Source organism: Chanodichthys erythropterus, chromosome 9 (assembly GCF_024489055.1).
Source record: "Chanodichthys erythropterus isolate Z2021 chromosome 9, ASM2448905v1, whole genome shotgun sequence".
NCBI classification, from domain to species: domain Eukaryota; kingdom Metazoa; phylum Chordata; class Actinopteri; order Cypriniformes; family Xenocyprididae; genus Chanodichthys; species Chanodichthys erythropterus.
In genome coordinates, this window is record NC_090229.1 from 39,075,631 (window position 1) to 39,091,323 (window position 15,693).

General features: G+C 39.4%; 1 protein-coding gene across 1 annotated transcript; it reads left to right on the forward strand.

Annotated features, from left to right (window-relative positions):
• The first annotated feature begins 3,671 nt into the window (after positions 1-3,671).
• Positions 3,672-14,847, forward strand: wu:fl23c11 (uncharacterized). Its single transcript, XM_067394142.1, is given in 12 exon segments — positions 3,672-3,776; positions 5,218-5,245; positions 5,333-5,461; positions 5,540-5,700; positions 7,361-7,469; positions 7,553-7,600; positions 7,899-8,038; positions 8,129-8,191; positions 8,450-8,501; positions 9,393-9,644; positions 11,140-11,178; positions 14,093-14,847. Coding segments are annotated over 12 exon segments (1,881 nt in total).
• Positions 14,848-15,693: the final 846 nt, after the last annotated feature.

Consider the following 15,693-nt stretch of genomic DNA (forward strand, 5'->3'; position numbering starts at 1 on the left):
CTGGAACACGATTCTGACTTCTGTATAAGAATTCTCCCGTTGTAACCACATATTTAAAACATTTTGACTTTTTTTTCATATTATTAATCAAATTTGAATTCCTCTAATTCTTTTATGACGGTTGAGAGAACACTATGTGGGCTACTAAAAACCCTCCACATGTAGTCTTTAGTTCACCCAAAATGAAAATTACCCCATGATTTACTCACCCTCAAGCCATCCAAGGTGTATCACCATCTTCTTTCATATTTAAAAATATCCTTAGTCCTCCAAGTTTGTGAATGGGGGTCGTGTTTTGAAGTCAAAAATAATGCATCCATCCATAAAAAGAAAGACTCCAAGGGGTTAATAAAGGCTTTCTGAAGCGAAGCGATGCAGTTTTGTAAGAAAAATATACATATTTATAAATAACTAGCTTCCGACGCAGCCCCCCATTCACAACCATTATAAACCTTGGAGGACTAAAGATATTTTTAAATATATCTCCGACTGTGTTCGTCTCAAAGAAGATTTTTGGGTGAACTATCCTTTCAGTCCGGTTTATTATCTTGTTTAAATGTGTTGAACACTCTTAGCCTACTGTTGGATCTTTAAGAAAATCTTCAGTGAACTCCCAAAACTTTATTCATCAAGCTATAAGTTGCAGTCTTTCATTGTCATATCCTTTGTTTACACTTTATTAAAACATGCTCGACTGTTTCAGGAAGATCACAATCTCCAGATTCATGTTTTCCAATGATAGCGACTGGTTTAGAGAGCCCAATTCTGAGATGAGATATTACGCTCTCTTCCCTTCTATTCCCAAAACTTGCGTTTCTGGTTCCTGCATTCGCATGAATGGAAGTCAGTGGAGTGAAATGTGTAGTGTAACAACCCTTTTATGCAGAACGGCTCTGTCCCAAATGGAACACTTCATGTGCACTTGCGGTCTTGTGGACTTAGAATGGCTACTGCATGTCCGTTAAATCCACGAGACTTTCGGGACTTCAGTCAAAGAGGCGTTACGTCACAAAAAGCGTGGATTTAGAGGAAGATTGTGATGATTCCATTTGGGACAGCGCCTAATTCATTTGTTTTTCTTGAGAAGCACTTTCAGTGTTAAAGCCAACATGAAACGACGTTCACAACATTTAAGTTCTGTAAACGAAATTGAATCTGCAATGAGAAAAAATGTCAGGAATCTTATTGAAGTAAACAGATGTGTTTGACGTCAAATCTGACCTATACTGTATCTCAAAGTAAACATGAAATACCATTTCCAACCCACTGCACTTCAATAACGTGACTTATTCCTGAGTTTATCAGGGTATTGAACTGGAAGACATGTGTTTGTTGAAGGAGAATCACAAACATTGTGTTGATGATGTACTGCAGCTTTCAGTTGGTGTAAACAAATGTTTGTTCATGCAGACACATGGTGCCTTGAACAACACAAACACTGGAAAGACAAGTTCAGCTTCAGATCATTTGTGCTCAAATGTGTCACGGCAGCTTTTAAGATGTAATATGAGTGCTTTGGGTTTAGTTGGTATATTTGCATAAGGCCCATATAACTCTGTGCGTGACAAACTAACGCACATGCAAAGCACAGGACACGGTACACGATAAACAACCTGATCTCCCTGCGCAGGCATGTTAAAAACAGTCATTTAGCTTCACGCTCGTGCAAAGAACCATTGCGTGTCTTTACTCTGTTCTGAGGACGTTTGCTCGTATCAAAGGTCACATCGTTCGGAGCAAGCCTTCCTATGAATTAGGCTAATGAGTGACCGTGTTTCCCAAATAATATTCTTTAAATAGCCTATAACCTGTAAGACAAAAATATCCTGTATTTTGAGCATCGACATTTAAAAGCATTTGGTCTAATAACAGCTCTTGCTGTATCGACTATTTTTACAACTGCTGTTATAACAGTTACATCACAAATTTAAAACATTAAAAATAAAGTTTCTTTATGGTTCCATGAAGAACTTTTAACATCTATGTGAAGGTTCTTAAGGTTCCCTCTAAAAAATGCTGAGTTAAAAACAACCCAAATTGGGTTGAAAGATGACAAACCCAACAGTTGGGTTAAATGTTTGACCAACTATTGTTTAAAAATCACTATATGTCTGGCTTAAAATGAACCCAAAATATGTTGGAAATTAAAAATCAGACACAAAAAATTAGTAGAGGCAACAATAATAATCAAAAGGTGAACATTTATTAATAAGCAAATAGAATAAATGTTTATTTTTTAATTATTATTCATTAAACGTATTAATGTTCATTTCCAACATATTTGGGGTTCATTTCAAGCTAGTTGAGTTCAATAAAATTACCTAATTGCTGGTTAAAAACAACCCAATGGCTTGGTTTGTCCATTTTCAACCCAACTAACCCAGAGTTCAAAGTTCTTTAGATGATTTAAAATGTTCTTCACTCAAAGTGATAAAATGGTTCTTTTAAGAACTCTTTACTGAAAGGTTCTTTGGGGAGCGAAAATATTTCTTCAGTGGCATCGCTGAGAAATAACCCTTTCAATCTTTATTTTTCAACATGTAGCAACAGTCTATTAATTTAAATGTCTGGCAACCCTGCGGCAAGAAATTAGCCTAACTGTAATTAAGTTAATTGGAGCTTTTTCTGTTCATCAGCATCAATCAGACATTGTCACTTGATAAAGTGTGTTAAGTAGGCTATTTTATGGCATTGCTGGTCATATAAGTGCAGTTATGAACATGTACAGAGAGTGTGATCTGATCTGATCTGATGTGCAGGTCTGGGTGGAGTGGGAGGATATTTGTTATTCTAAGTAGTTCTCTGTAAAACAGCTGTACTGTCCCGCCCCATCCCACTCACTCCGGGGAACCGCTGGAAGTCGTTTCACTTTTTCTATAAGCCACAAAACAGGTAAACCTCAATATTCACTTACTAATTTACAACTTGTATAAATCATGTATCTATACATTTAGAGTTTCATCTATCTATAAGAGCTTTCATTTGAGAGGACTTATCTCTCCTTTCAAGAAACCACGCTTTAAATGGGATTATCCTAGATACAGGGAACGTTCTTCCAGTAACATCAATAGAACATTCCTTCGAAGTTATCTGGTCTTTAATAATGTTCATGTATTATTTATACATCATTCATGGAAGTTTCTTTTAGTTGGACATTCGTCTAACATGTTTTGAGTGTTCAGAAAGTTGTTAGAATGTTCAAAAGTAACCTTCCCACAATTTTTGCGGAATGATAAAATGGAATTCCTTAATGTTCGCAGAACCATGAAAAAATGTAACATCCAGAAGTAACATTTTAATAACTTAATTGGAATTTTCTTAGAACATATGTTTGTTAGCTGGAAAGCACACACACAATAAATATAGCTTAATATTTTTCAATATCAGGTTTGTATATTTTTATATAGTTTATTTATTTCACTTGACTATTTCCGTATCATTCATTAGGATTCAGATAATTTTGAAGTATTGATGCTACAAAATAATATTTAGCAGAATCATGAGACCAATAAACTCTCTCTCTCTCTCTCTCAGTGTGAATGAACTTGTCACGGGGTTTCTGCGAGCGCTTTCAGACTCTTGTGAATCGATGAGTGGCAGTTGTTGAGTTACAGTGTGAATCCAGACAGGGATCCAGTGTGTGTGTGTGTGTGTGTGTGTGTGTGTGTGTCATGAGTGTGTGGGCTCTGCTGCTGGTCTCTCTCCTGCTGTGGGTCTTCACACAGGCGCTGGAGAGAATCGAGCTCAAAGAGGATCAGGCGCTCACCTGTGGACAGGTACAGTAGACCAGCGTCTGTCTGTTTACATAACTTCAGTAATAAGCTAGCATATCATGCATAAAATAGCCTCAAATAATGAAAACATACGGTTTCAGACCTATTCTCTAGTCGTTTTCAGTTGGCAGTGCAGTTGTTTCGCTGAAGTTCAGCTCAGACATGTTTCTACTTGGATACATTTACTAGGAATTTGGCTGTTTGCAGAGGCGCAGTGTGTGTGTGTGTACGTGCGTGCGTGTGTTTGTGTGTACCTGTGTGTGTGTGTACGTGCGTGCATGTGTTTGCGTGTACCTGTGTGTGTGTGTGTGTGTGTGTGTGTGTGTGTTATAGAGTGGGCGTGAGTTTTCTTGTTTGCTGTGGAGAGTTGCGTGCGTGTTTGTTGTTGTTCTGCGCGCTCAGTCTGTTCTCATGCAAAACCAACAGAGCACATCATCACTTACATTTGCATCCATACAGAACTGTAATACAGTGTTGCTTTTTTAATCAGTTGAAATTAAAGCCATCAACAGAAATAGGTGCTACTGTGACACACAAATAGTAAAAAAGTATTTTTATTGTATACATTATTTTCTCTAAAAGTGTTAGTTCATCCAAAAAGGAAGTTTCAGTCATTAATTGCTCTCCCTCATGTCGTTCCACACCCGTAAGACCTTCAGAACACAAATTAAGATATTTTTGATGAAATCCGAGAGACTCGTCCATAGACAGCAATATAATCAACACTTTCAAGGTCCAGAAAGGAACTAAAGACGTCGTTAAAACAGTCATGTGACTGCAGTGGTTCAACCTTAATGTTATGAAGAGACGAGAATACTTTTGTGCGCAAAAACAAAACAAAAACATCTTTATTCAACAATCGCTTCTCTTCTGTCATTATCTTACGCAGGTGACGCAGTAACAGTGAAGCTTCTGTGTTTACGTCTGAATGCCGGCTCAGTATTGGCCAAAACTGATCACGTGATCAGCTGACGCAGGAGCCGGCCAATAATGAGTCGGCGTTCTGACAATGAACCAGGAAGCGCTGGACGTAAACAACGTATGAGAATGACACAGAAGAGAAGAGATTGTTGAATAAAGTTGTTATTTTTGTTTTGTTTTTGCACACAAAAGTATTCTCGTCTCTTCATAACATTAAGGTTGAACCACTGCAGTCACATGACTGTTTTAACAATGTCTTTAGTTCCTTTCTGGACCTTGAAAGTGTTGATTATATTGCTGTCTATGGACGATTTCATCAAAAATATCTTAATTTGGGTTCTAAAGATGTGGAACGACATGAGGGGGAGTAATTACATTTTGGGGGGGGGGGGGGGGGGGTGTCAAATATGACCTGTTCATGTTTTTGAGAGAATCGTTATACTCATGTATGTTATGAATATTATTTGATTTCTGTTAGTGTGTTAATTTGACTGAATTTTTGTTAATTGTCTTGTCTCTGTAGGGTATAATTCACTGTGAAGTCAAATCAGGTAATAAAACCTTGACTAAAGTGTGATATTTCAGCATGACCAGCTGAACTGTGCAGTGGCTTCATTTGTCTCATTGTCTTGTCTTAGTTGGCCATACTTGCATTTGGGATGACGAGCATGTCTATGTGAGCAGTCTAGACACCTACTTTGTTCATTGCCAAAAGCAGGAGACCTGGAGCTTGTGCCTGAAGATCCTGGTGAACGTCATAGTCAGAGGTACTGTACTGAACACAGTGGGTTTGGGGGGCTGAGCATCTCTCCAGCTGACCGACAGGATTGTTTCTTGACTCTCAGACGCAGATCAAGCTGTTATAGCGGATGGCAGTGGAGAGGAAGAGGAAATGTATAGAAGTGCCGACGTTCAAGTGTGCTACACGTACCCTTCTAAGCGGCACACCACAACTGTCCATTTCACTTTCCGTTCCTCAGCATTTGATCACAGCACTACACTGAAGGTCATCTATCTATCTATCTATCTATCTATCTATCTATCTATCTATCTATCTATCTATCTATCTATCTATCTATCTATCTATCTATCTATCTATCTATCTATCTATCTATCTATCTATCTATCTATCTATCTATCTTCCTGATTTTTAATTTTTTTGCATGTTTGTCACACTTTAATGTTTCAGATCATCAAACTAATTTAAATTTGAATCAAAGATAACACAAGATAACACAACATGCAGTTTTTATTATGAATGGAAAACAAAACCCACATGGCCCCGTGTGAAAAGTGTTTGCCCCCTAAACCTAATCACTGGTTGGGCCACCCTTAGCAGCAACAACTGCAATCAAGCGTTTGCGGTAACTTGCAGTGAGTCTGTTACAGCGCTGTGGAGGAATTTTGGTCCACTCATCTTTGCAGAATTAATGTAATTCAGCCACACTGGAGGGTTTTCGAGCATGAACCGCCTTTTTAAGGTCATGCCACAGCATCTCAATAGGACTGAGGTCAGGACTTTGACTAGGCCACTCCAAAGTCTTCATTTTGTTTTTCTTCAGCCATTCAGAGGTGGACTTGCTGGTGTGTTTTGGATCATTGTCCTGCTGCAGAACTCAAGTTCGCTTCAGCTTGAGGTCATGAGCAGATGGCCGGACATTGTCCTTCAGGATTTATTGGTAGACAGCAGAATTCATGTTCCATTTATCACAGCAAGTCTTCCAGGTCCTGAAGCAGCAAAGCAGCCCCAGACCATCACACTACCACCACCACCATATTTTACTGTCGGTATGATGGTCTTTTTCTGAAATGCTGTCTTACTTTTACACCAGACGTAATGGGACACACACCTTCCAAAAAGTTCAATTTTTGTCTCGTCAGTCCACAGTATTTTCCCAAAAGTCTTGGGGATCTTCAAGATGTTTTCTGGCAAAACTGAGAGGAGCCTTTATGTTCTTTTTGCTCAGCAGCGGTTTTCATCTTGAAACTCTGCCATGCAGGCCATTTTTGCCCCGTCTCTTTCTTATGGTGGAGTCATGAACACTGACCTTAACTGAGGCAAGTGAGGCCTGCAGTTCTTTGGATGTTGTTGTGGGGTCTTTTGTGACCTCGTGGATGAGTCGCCGCTGCGCTCTTGGGGTAATTTTGGTCAGCCGGCCACTCCTGGGAAAGTTCACCACTGTTCCATGTTTTCGCCATTTGTGGATAATGGCTCTCACTGTGGTTTGCTGGAGTCCCAAAGCTTTAGAAATGGCTTTATGATATTTTCCAGACTGATAGATCTCAATTACTTTCTTTCTCATTTGTTCCTGGATTTCTTTGGATCTCAACATGATGTGTAGCTTTTGAGGATCTTTTGGGCTGCTTCACTTTGTCAGGCAGGTCATATTTAAGTGATTTCTTGATTGTGAACAGGTGTGGCAGTAATCAGGCCTGGGTGTGGCTCAGGTGTGATAAACCACAGTTCTGTTTTAACAGCACTTTTTCACACAGGACCATGTGGGTTTGGATTTTGTTTTCCCTTCATAATAAAAACCTTCATTTAAAACTGCATGTTGTGTGTACTTGTGTTATCTTTGATTCATATTTAAATTTGTGCGTGACAAACATGCATTTATAATAATTGTATTGAATTGTGAAGTGGCTCATGGATGTATGTGTTGTAGGTGTGGATGTCTTTAGTGGTGAAGATACCAGAGGCAAAGCTCGGCAGTACCGTCACAGTCCATTCTCCATACACAAACTCCACTAAACAAATTCCTTCAAAAAAGGAAGGTAAATATGCTGTAAATCAAGCACATACGCCTCTTTCACTTATCATATCTGAGACAAATAAATGACAAGTTTGTCTCTTTCAGCGTGTTCAAAGGGTCTAGATGCCATCTTCTGTAAACGTAAGTGAATCTGTGTTCAGTTTACACATCTAGTTTAGTTAATTGGTAGAGTGTGACATCAGCAAAGCTGCAGATCATGGGTTCACTGTATAGACTGAATGCACTGTAAAGACATGTTCACGACTTCACACTGCCAACAAACCGCTACCCTGAACTCAAACTCTAATGGCAGAATAGCAGCTAAAATAAGTTACCAGTGATCCATTATGGAAAAGTTTACTCAAAAGTGTCAATTCATTAATGCAGTGCAGGTCAGGTGTCACTGGATCTGTCATGTATCTGTAGTCCATCTATGACCTTTGGTTTCCAGCACCCAGGCTGCACAGAAAAACTGACCATGTGACAGGAGCAATAAAACTGTATGCGGCCGATGCAGATAAATGGAAATCCCAAAAGTTTTACGCATGCCAGAGGCTGGACAGGAATGGGCGCTGTGTTAAGGTGGAATGGGTATGTCACCCTGATCAATAATACAGTTGCATTTAATTGGTCAATTGAATTAGTTTTAACTTCTCTTTCTGTCTCTTCCTTAATGTAAAGAACAACGCTAGCCATGAGTTTGAGATTTCACTGAGCTCTGTCGCCCCCTGTCTGTGCTTTGAGGTAATGGCAACAAATGTATTTCTCTTATTGAATTATTAAACAAATAAATAGAAAAGCAGCATATATTAAAGTCATGCATACAAAGACACATAATAAATAGGTTAAAGCTATTAGCCAATACAGTGATGCTCACATATAAATGTGAAAACTACGTAAAAACTGTCTAGCAAGAAAATAAATATATACGTAAAATGGGAAGCTAGTCATATTATTGTTGTTGCATTTTATCCTGATGCTTATCTTTCTACCTTTGCATAGATATGGGGGAACTTTCTTCGAACAGAGTATTGTCCGTTTTTGAATGAAACAGGTACGGCATTCACTTCCTACTTTGAATACATGTTTTAAAGGAATATTCAGGGAATTTTCAGAATATTCAGCCACAACTTGGTATAGTTAAAGAGTTTTCAGGCTGGAAGTGGCTTTTCATATTCTTCACCTGGGAACAATACACCATTATAACACCATTATAACTCAAAGTTTGCCAAGAAGTATTTCCTACTAAAGCAAGGCAGTATTTGACTCTCTAAATGTATTCATAGCAGACTGGTGGGCGTGGCCTTGGATTGTAATGTGCCCAGTGCATTATGGGTGCTATTTGGCAAAAGGGAAGAAAACAGCCTTTTTTTCTCCGTTTTCTTTAGTCAGGTAGCATCAATTTCATTTTATTTCTGCCTGTCTAGTGCAGCCATGTTTTATTGAATGTTCTGAAACAATTAGTAACATTTTAAAAAAATTTATGTTCAATGAATGCCCAATTCAAGCATTCCAGAAAAAAAAAAAAAAACATTCCACGAATAATGTATAAATAATGTTTTTAAAACATTATTAAAGATGTTCTATTAACGGTACTGGAAGAATGTTTGATAATTTGAGGCGTTTTTCCAAAACTACTACGTGCATAAGCAATGCTTTCATCACTTGTTTCTGCTCCTTTTTTGCCCGGGTTTTGATCCGGAGATTCGGTACTCTTTCAGAAGTTGTGAATCAGTGCCCCCTACCATATAACAGTGAAAACATGGCAAGCCTGAACATTTCATCAATGTTAGGGACAGAGTTAATAACATTGAGAGAACCTTGCCAGAACGTTCTGAGAACATTCCCTGTTAGCCGGGTCAGTAAATAACAATGCAGTCAGTGCAAACGCTGCTGACTTAATCTGCACTGTATGAAAGTTACACTCTGTTTTCATTCTCGGCAGTCTCAGGCTCCAGCGTGTCAGTGTCTTTGGCAGAGACTGTAACTTATCATAAGCGGGCCGCTCTGGTCTGGAACCTCACCGCGCCCTGCAGGCTGGAGGCTGAACTGTGGCTGTGTAGGAAGGGCTCAGGGCTGGACAGCAGCTGCCATGCAGTGAACACCAGCTCTCATGTCCACACCCACCAGAACGACAACTGGACCCAGGCCGACCACAGAAACTGGGTGGGAAACTGTGCTTGAGATATCCAATATGGTGTGGGACAAGTTACATGATGAAGTTTAATATTTTGGGTTAGGGGTTTGTTCAGATGTAACTGTAAGCAGTAGTAATAGTGAGCAAACACAGCTTACAGTACAAGTAAGAGAAAATTGATCACATTTTATGGTATCACTGTATTTTACAGTGTCCTTGTTACATATGTTACATGTACTTACCGTAGTAATTATGCATAATTATATGCAAATAACCCTCAACCAAACCCTAACTCTATAGTAAGGACATGTTGTTAATTAGTATTACTCAGTACTTAAATATATAATTACACTGTAACAATGACACCTTAAAATAAAGTTTATTTTAGTGACTTTGTTACACTTTAATTACACAAATAGGTACAGAGTAAAATTAATTAACTACATGTACTGACTGTAGTATAGTTATGCATTTAAGTACTGAGTCATATGAATTAAAATTTTTACGGTATCATTTTATTTTACAGTCCTGTTTCGCATGTACATACTATATACTTAATAATTAATAACTGGCTAATATCTAGATACTAGTCCTGAACCTACCCCTAAACCTAAACTTAACGCATGCATTGGTTTAAAGTTAGTTGCTTGTAATTATGCATAATTTATAGTTATTACTATAGTAACTATATGTAACATGCGTAACATAAAATAAAGTGTTACCAGGTTTAGATTATGGTTTGCACGATTTATAGTTTTAATTACTATAGTGAAACGTGTAAAAGACACTGTATAAAAATAGTCTTACCATATTTAGGGTTTGGTGTAGTTGCTTGTAATGTATATGCATATTTTACTGTTATTACATACAATAAAGTGTTACGTTATGTTTACTTCACTAACACTTATCTTTTCTTTCATCCATTGCAGCAGTTTCATGGAGAGTTTCTACAAGTGGAACGTCATCCTTTATTATGTGTGCAGGTACTGAATACATTTTTTGCACAATCTTTACAGTTCACTTCTGATATCTGTGTGTTTTGGGAAACTGGCAGTGTTTTGTCTCTTGTCCAGGTTAAAGTGGCGGGAATGGAAGGTTACGTGGGACCAGTGTGTCCTTTTGAAGGCAAGCACTCACATCCGTTAGTTCTGATGAGAGAACAGAATTAATGTGCCATAATACTTTAGTACTACAACATAACGCATTGCAGATTGTGATGTAATTTAATAACGGCTCTCTCTCCGTGTTCTTGTCTCTGTCACTGCTGCAGTGAAGAGGGCTCACTGGAGCTTCCCGCTGGTGCTGTGTGTGCTGCTGGTGTGCCTGTCAGTGCTGGGAGCCTATGCAGTGCAGGGAACACTGAAGAGTGAGCATCACACACACACACACACACACACAGACCAGAGCTCAACAATAAGGATCTTTTTCTGTTGCAGTAGTTCTGAACCTTCTATTCATCAAAGAATCCTGAAAAAAATGTTATTGTTCTGATTTTTGGGTGAAATGAGTATCTTTGTGAGCTGAAGTGTTAATCACTCCTCTCTCTTTATAACAGGTTGGGTGTTCAGATGGCTGAAGGTGGATGATGTGAACTGTGAGTTTTCTTTGTGATCTCACCTCGCCACTCGCTCCTTATACAATCATAAAAATAAATCTTTATTGGCCTTTCTATAAATCTTTATAGAACCTTTAACATCCATGGATTTTTTTTATTTCACAAAAGATTCTTTATAGTGATAAAGGTTCTTAAGTTTATTAAAATGTTCTTGACCCTAAGAAAAAAATATTTTAAGAACCGTTCACCGATATCGCTTTTCCATCAAGAGTGAGTGCTGGTTCAGAGCCAGAGCCTAGTTTCAAATCATTTCTTCATCTTTTGACACCCAAAGAACCAGCTCTGAACCAGGGGTGAGTTTCCCATACAATGATGTAACTCGCTGCTTCACGACCATAGTAAATTGAACAAATGAACTAGCTAGTCACCACTGTTTCTCGAAACCGTACTTTTGCAAACCTGTCATTCAGCCATGTTGGTTAATGATGTCACACAGGTAATAACTTCTTTAAAGGTGCCCTAGAACTTTTTTTAAAAAGATGTAATATAAGTCTAAGGTGTCCCCTGAATGTGTCTGTAAAGTTTCAGCTCAAAATACCCCATAGATTTTTTTTTAATTAATTTTTTTAACTGCCTATTTTGGGGCATCATTATAAATGAGCCGATTCAGGGCTACTGGCCCTTTAATTCTCGTGCTCCATGCCCACGGAGCTCGCGCTTGCCTTAAACAGTGCATGAAAAAAGTTCATACAGCTAATATAAACCTCAAATGGATCATTGCAAAGTGTTCGTCATGCATGCGTCGGATTATGTGAGTATTGTATACTGTTATATTGTTTATATTTGATTCTGAATGAGTTTGATAGCGCTCCGTGGCTAAAGCTAACATTACACACTGTTGGAGAGATTTATAAAGAATGAAGTTGTGTTTATGAATTATACAGACTGCAAGTGTTTAAAAATGAAAATAGCGACGGCTCTTGTCTCCGTGAATACAGTAAGAAACGATGGTAACTTTAACCACATTTAACAGTACATTAGCAACATGCTAACGAAACATTTAGAAAGACAATTCACAAATATCACTAAAAATATCATGTTATCATGGATCATGTCAGTTATTATTGCTCCATCTGCCATTTTTCGCTGTTGTTCTTGCTTGCTTACCTAGTCTGATGATTCAGCTGTGCACAGATCCAGACGTTAAAACTGGCTGCCCTTGTCTAATGCCTTGAACATGAGCTGGCATATGCAAATATTGGGGGCGTACATATTAATGATCCCGACTGTTACGTAACAGTCTGTGTTATGTTGAGATCCGCCTGTTCTTCGGAGGTCTTTTAAACAAATGAGATTTATATACGAAGGAGGAAACAATGGAGTTTGAGACTCACTGTATGTCATTTCCATGTACTGAACTCTTGTTATTCGACTATGCCGAGGTAAATTCAAATTTTAATTCGAGGGCACCTTTAAATGAATCTGTTTGAGATTTAATTAATGCTAGTTTTTTTTTGCAATACATTACAGACATGGCATCTGAGGACTAATTCTTATTTTTCTCAGTTATTTTGCTTTATTTCCGGATTAAATCATAGGCTCGTTCTTACATACTAGAGCACGTATGCACATGTGTACTCTTCAAAAACTGTGCTTTAAATCTGTTGACATTTGTATATACTCTAAATAAAAGATATATTATTATTGACCAAAGATATATATTGTACTTAATGTCAGCTTGCTTATTTTGTTTAAGATAATTATTTATCAAGTTGTTCCAACCACAATGTTCGTTTGAATGATGGTTTCGGGAAACACCAAATCATTCAACTATGTTAGTAATGACGGAACTTGTGATGTTAGTTGGCTAATGATGCTTTTGGGAAACACACCCCAGGAAAAGTGGTTCGTAAGCAGTGTTGGGGAACGTTACTTTTAAAAGTAATGCATTACAGTATTCCGTTACTCCCTAAAAAAGTAGCTAATTGCGTTACTTAGTTACTTTTTATGAAAAGTAATGCATTACATTACTTGTTACATTACTTTTGGATTACTTTTTCTCACCTGGGCTGGGCTTGCTTGTTTGTTTTTTAATAACAAATTTAAAGACCCTTCCACACCAAAAGTGAAATGAATAAGCCTCAGGCTGAAGGAAATGCAAATTCAGAACTGCAATAACATCATGTTCACACAGCGCACACAACACCTCTGAGCTTTATTTCTCTCCACATGAGGACAGGAGAGCTGTCAGTCAATACATGTGAAAAAGTAACTCAGATATTCTGTTAAAAAAGTAATGCGTTACTTTACTAGTTACTTGAAAAAGTAATCTGATTACGTAACTCAAGTTATTTGTAATGCGTGACCCCAACACTGTTCATAAGTAGCACCAAAACATTGCTGGTCTAGAAGTAAGAACCGTTTGCGTCAGGGGCTGGGGGCGGGGTCACCGTGACCAACAAGAATCTTGTGACTGCCATTTTTTAAATAGCAGCTAATCTAGCTAATAGCAGCTTGATTGTAATCTCCATCTATACAAATTACAGCGAGCTGCAGGAACGTGTTGGATTCACCGTGTTTGGATGCCGCCGATGTAGGTCTGCAAAGTCATGAACATCAGTAGTAACGCAATGTCCGCCGTTGCTGATGGAAGGCTTGTTCGAGATGCATTGAAGCTGTGCATGCCGATCAGTATATGACATCAAAGTACCGCGTTTGGAGATCGGTTCTTAGAAGGCTCATCAGTCGAACCATCTCCGAACCAGCAATAAATAGCACCAGCTCTGAACTACTGTAGTACCCGGTTCATGCTGGTGGAAAAGCGGTATGAGAGGTTCTTTGGGGAACCAAAAATGGTTCTTTTTAATGGCATCACTGCGAAAACCCCCTTTTATTTTTAAGAGTGTAGTTGAAGTGGTTTGTCTGCTGACGTTGATGTGTGTTGTTGTTTCAGCTGCGGTGGCGGCTGGTGTGGAGCTGCTTCTGGTGTGTCCTCCTGATGCAGACGCCACCGTCATTCAGCTGCTGTGCCGTCTGTGCTCAAGTCTCTCCGCTCTCGGCTTCACCGTGTCTCTGGACTTGTGGAACCGCTCCGAGATCAACGCACTGGGTCCCGTGCCCTGGCTGCACTCCTGTCTGGAGCAGGTGCGGCGGTGCGGAGGCAAGGCGGTGATGGTTCTGACCCCGGAGGCCTGCGAGCGGGCCAAGCGATGGAGCTGTCGAGGAACGAAGCATGAAACGGAAGAAGAAAATGAGACCAACAGTGGTGTCCAATCATTGTCGTGCTCCGAGGTCTTCGATGCATTGCTGAGCTGCATTCTGGGTGACTATCTGCTGGGTCGTGCGGGAGAGCGGTTCGTGCTGGCGCAGTTTGACGGGCGGAGCACTGCCACGGCCCTGCCGGAGTTCTTTCGGGGACTGCCGTTGTTCAGCTTGCCTTCCCAGAGTCTTGACTTCATAACGGAGCTCACACAGGGGGCTCGTACGGGAAGAAGAGTGTGTGAGCGGTGGGAACGAGCGGGGGCGTTGAGGGTAGCGTCACGGTCCATATCAGGGGCGCTCCGAGAGATCACAGGAGGCACCGGACACACGTGTGCAACACTCTCTGAGGACTCTGGGATGGAGAATGACTATGAAACTGTCCCAATACAGGCAGAACAGTCAAGCCTTGCTCTCGACACCAAAACAAGCACTGTAGGTTGGGTCTAAACTAGTCTTAGACTGACCTACGAGTAAACGTCATGAGGTCTGGTCCACGCCGAGCCTCATTCTGGCCAGATGCAAGAACCTTGTAAGGTACCGTTGCTCGCCGAAATCATTTCAATGGGCATTTCGCATAAGGGGGAAAAAGTTCCCTATGCAGATTTTGCTCACGTTCAGGTTGTTCACATGGATTCATCGCCAACTTAAACCAACAAAAAAGCTGCTTTGTTTGGAAGTGACTTCTTTTGACACGATTAATAATTCACCGCCCTGCGTTGTATTTGCTGAATGAAATCCAATACTTGTTTCTTACTAATTTTGGGGTGCTGATTCCAAAAATAGTGCCTGTTTTGCATAAGCACATCACACTTTCTCACAAAATATGATGTGCATTTTGTTGCATTTCTGCTTTCGATAACCATTTGTAAGGTGAAGAAGGCTTGCATTATCGCATAATCACCAGAAAAACTACCTCAAAGACATGATTCCCAGCTTACAACTGTTTGTTAAATTCTCAGCCGATTTTCACGTTTGACATTATTTTTGATTTCAAGGTTAGAATTAGGGCCACTGACAGAAGAAAATGCAAACACGAACCCAGATGTTTTCTGTGACATCTCTGAGTGTTTTACTGCATCCAAAAAGCGACAGAAAATTTTGTGAAAAAATCTAATTTATAAACTTTATTTATGTAAATGTTTATGCTTATAGACAATGGAGGTTTTTTGCTTGCAAAATCTCAGCTAAATGTTGTGGCCACACCTTTATACATGTAAATGAATGTTGATTAGGGGCGTGTTCATCTAAAAATCGATTGTTCATAACATTCACTGATCAGAAGAGCTGGGAGAG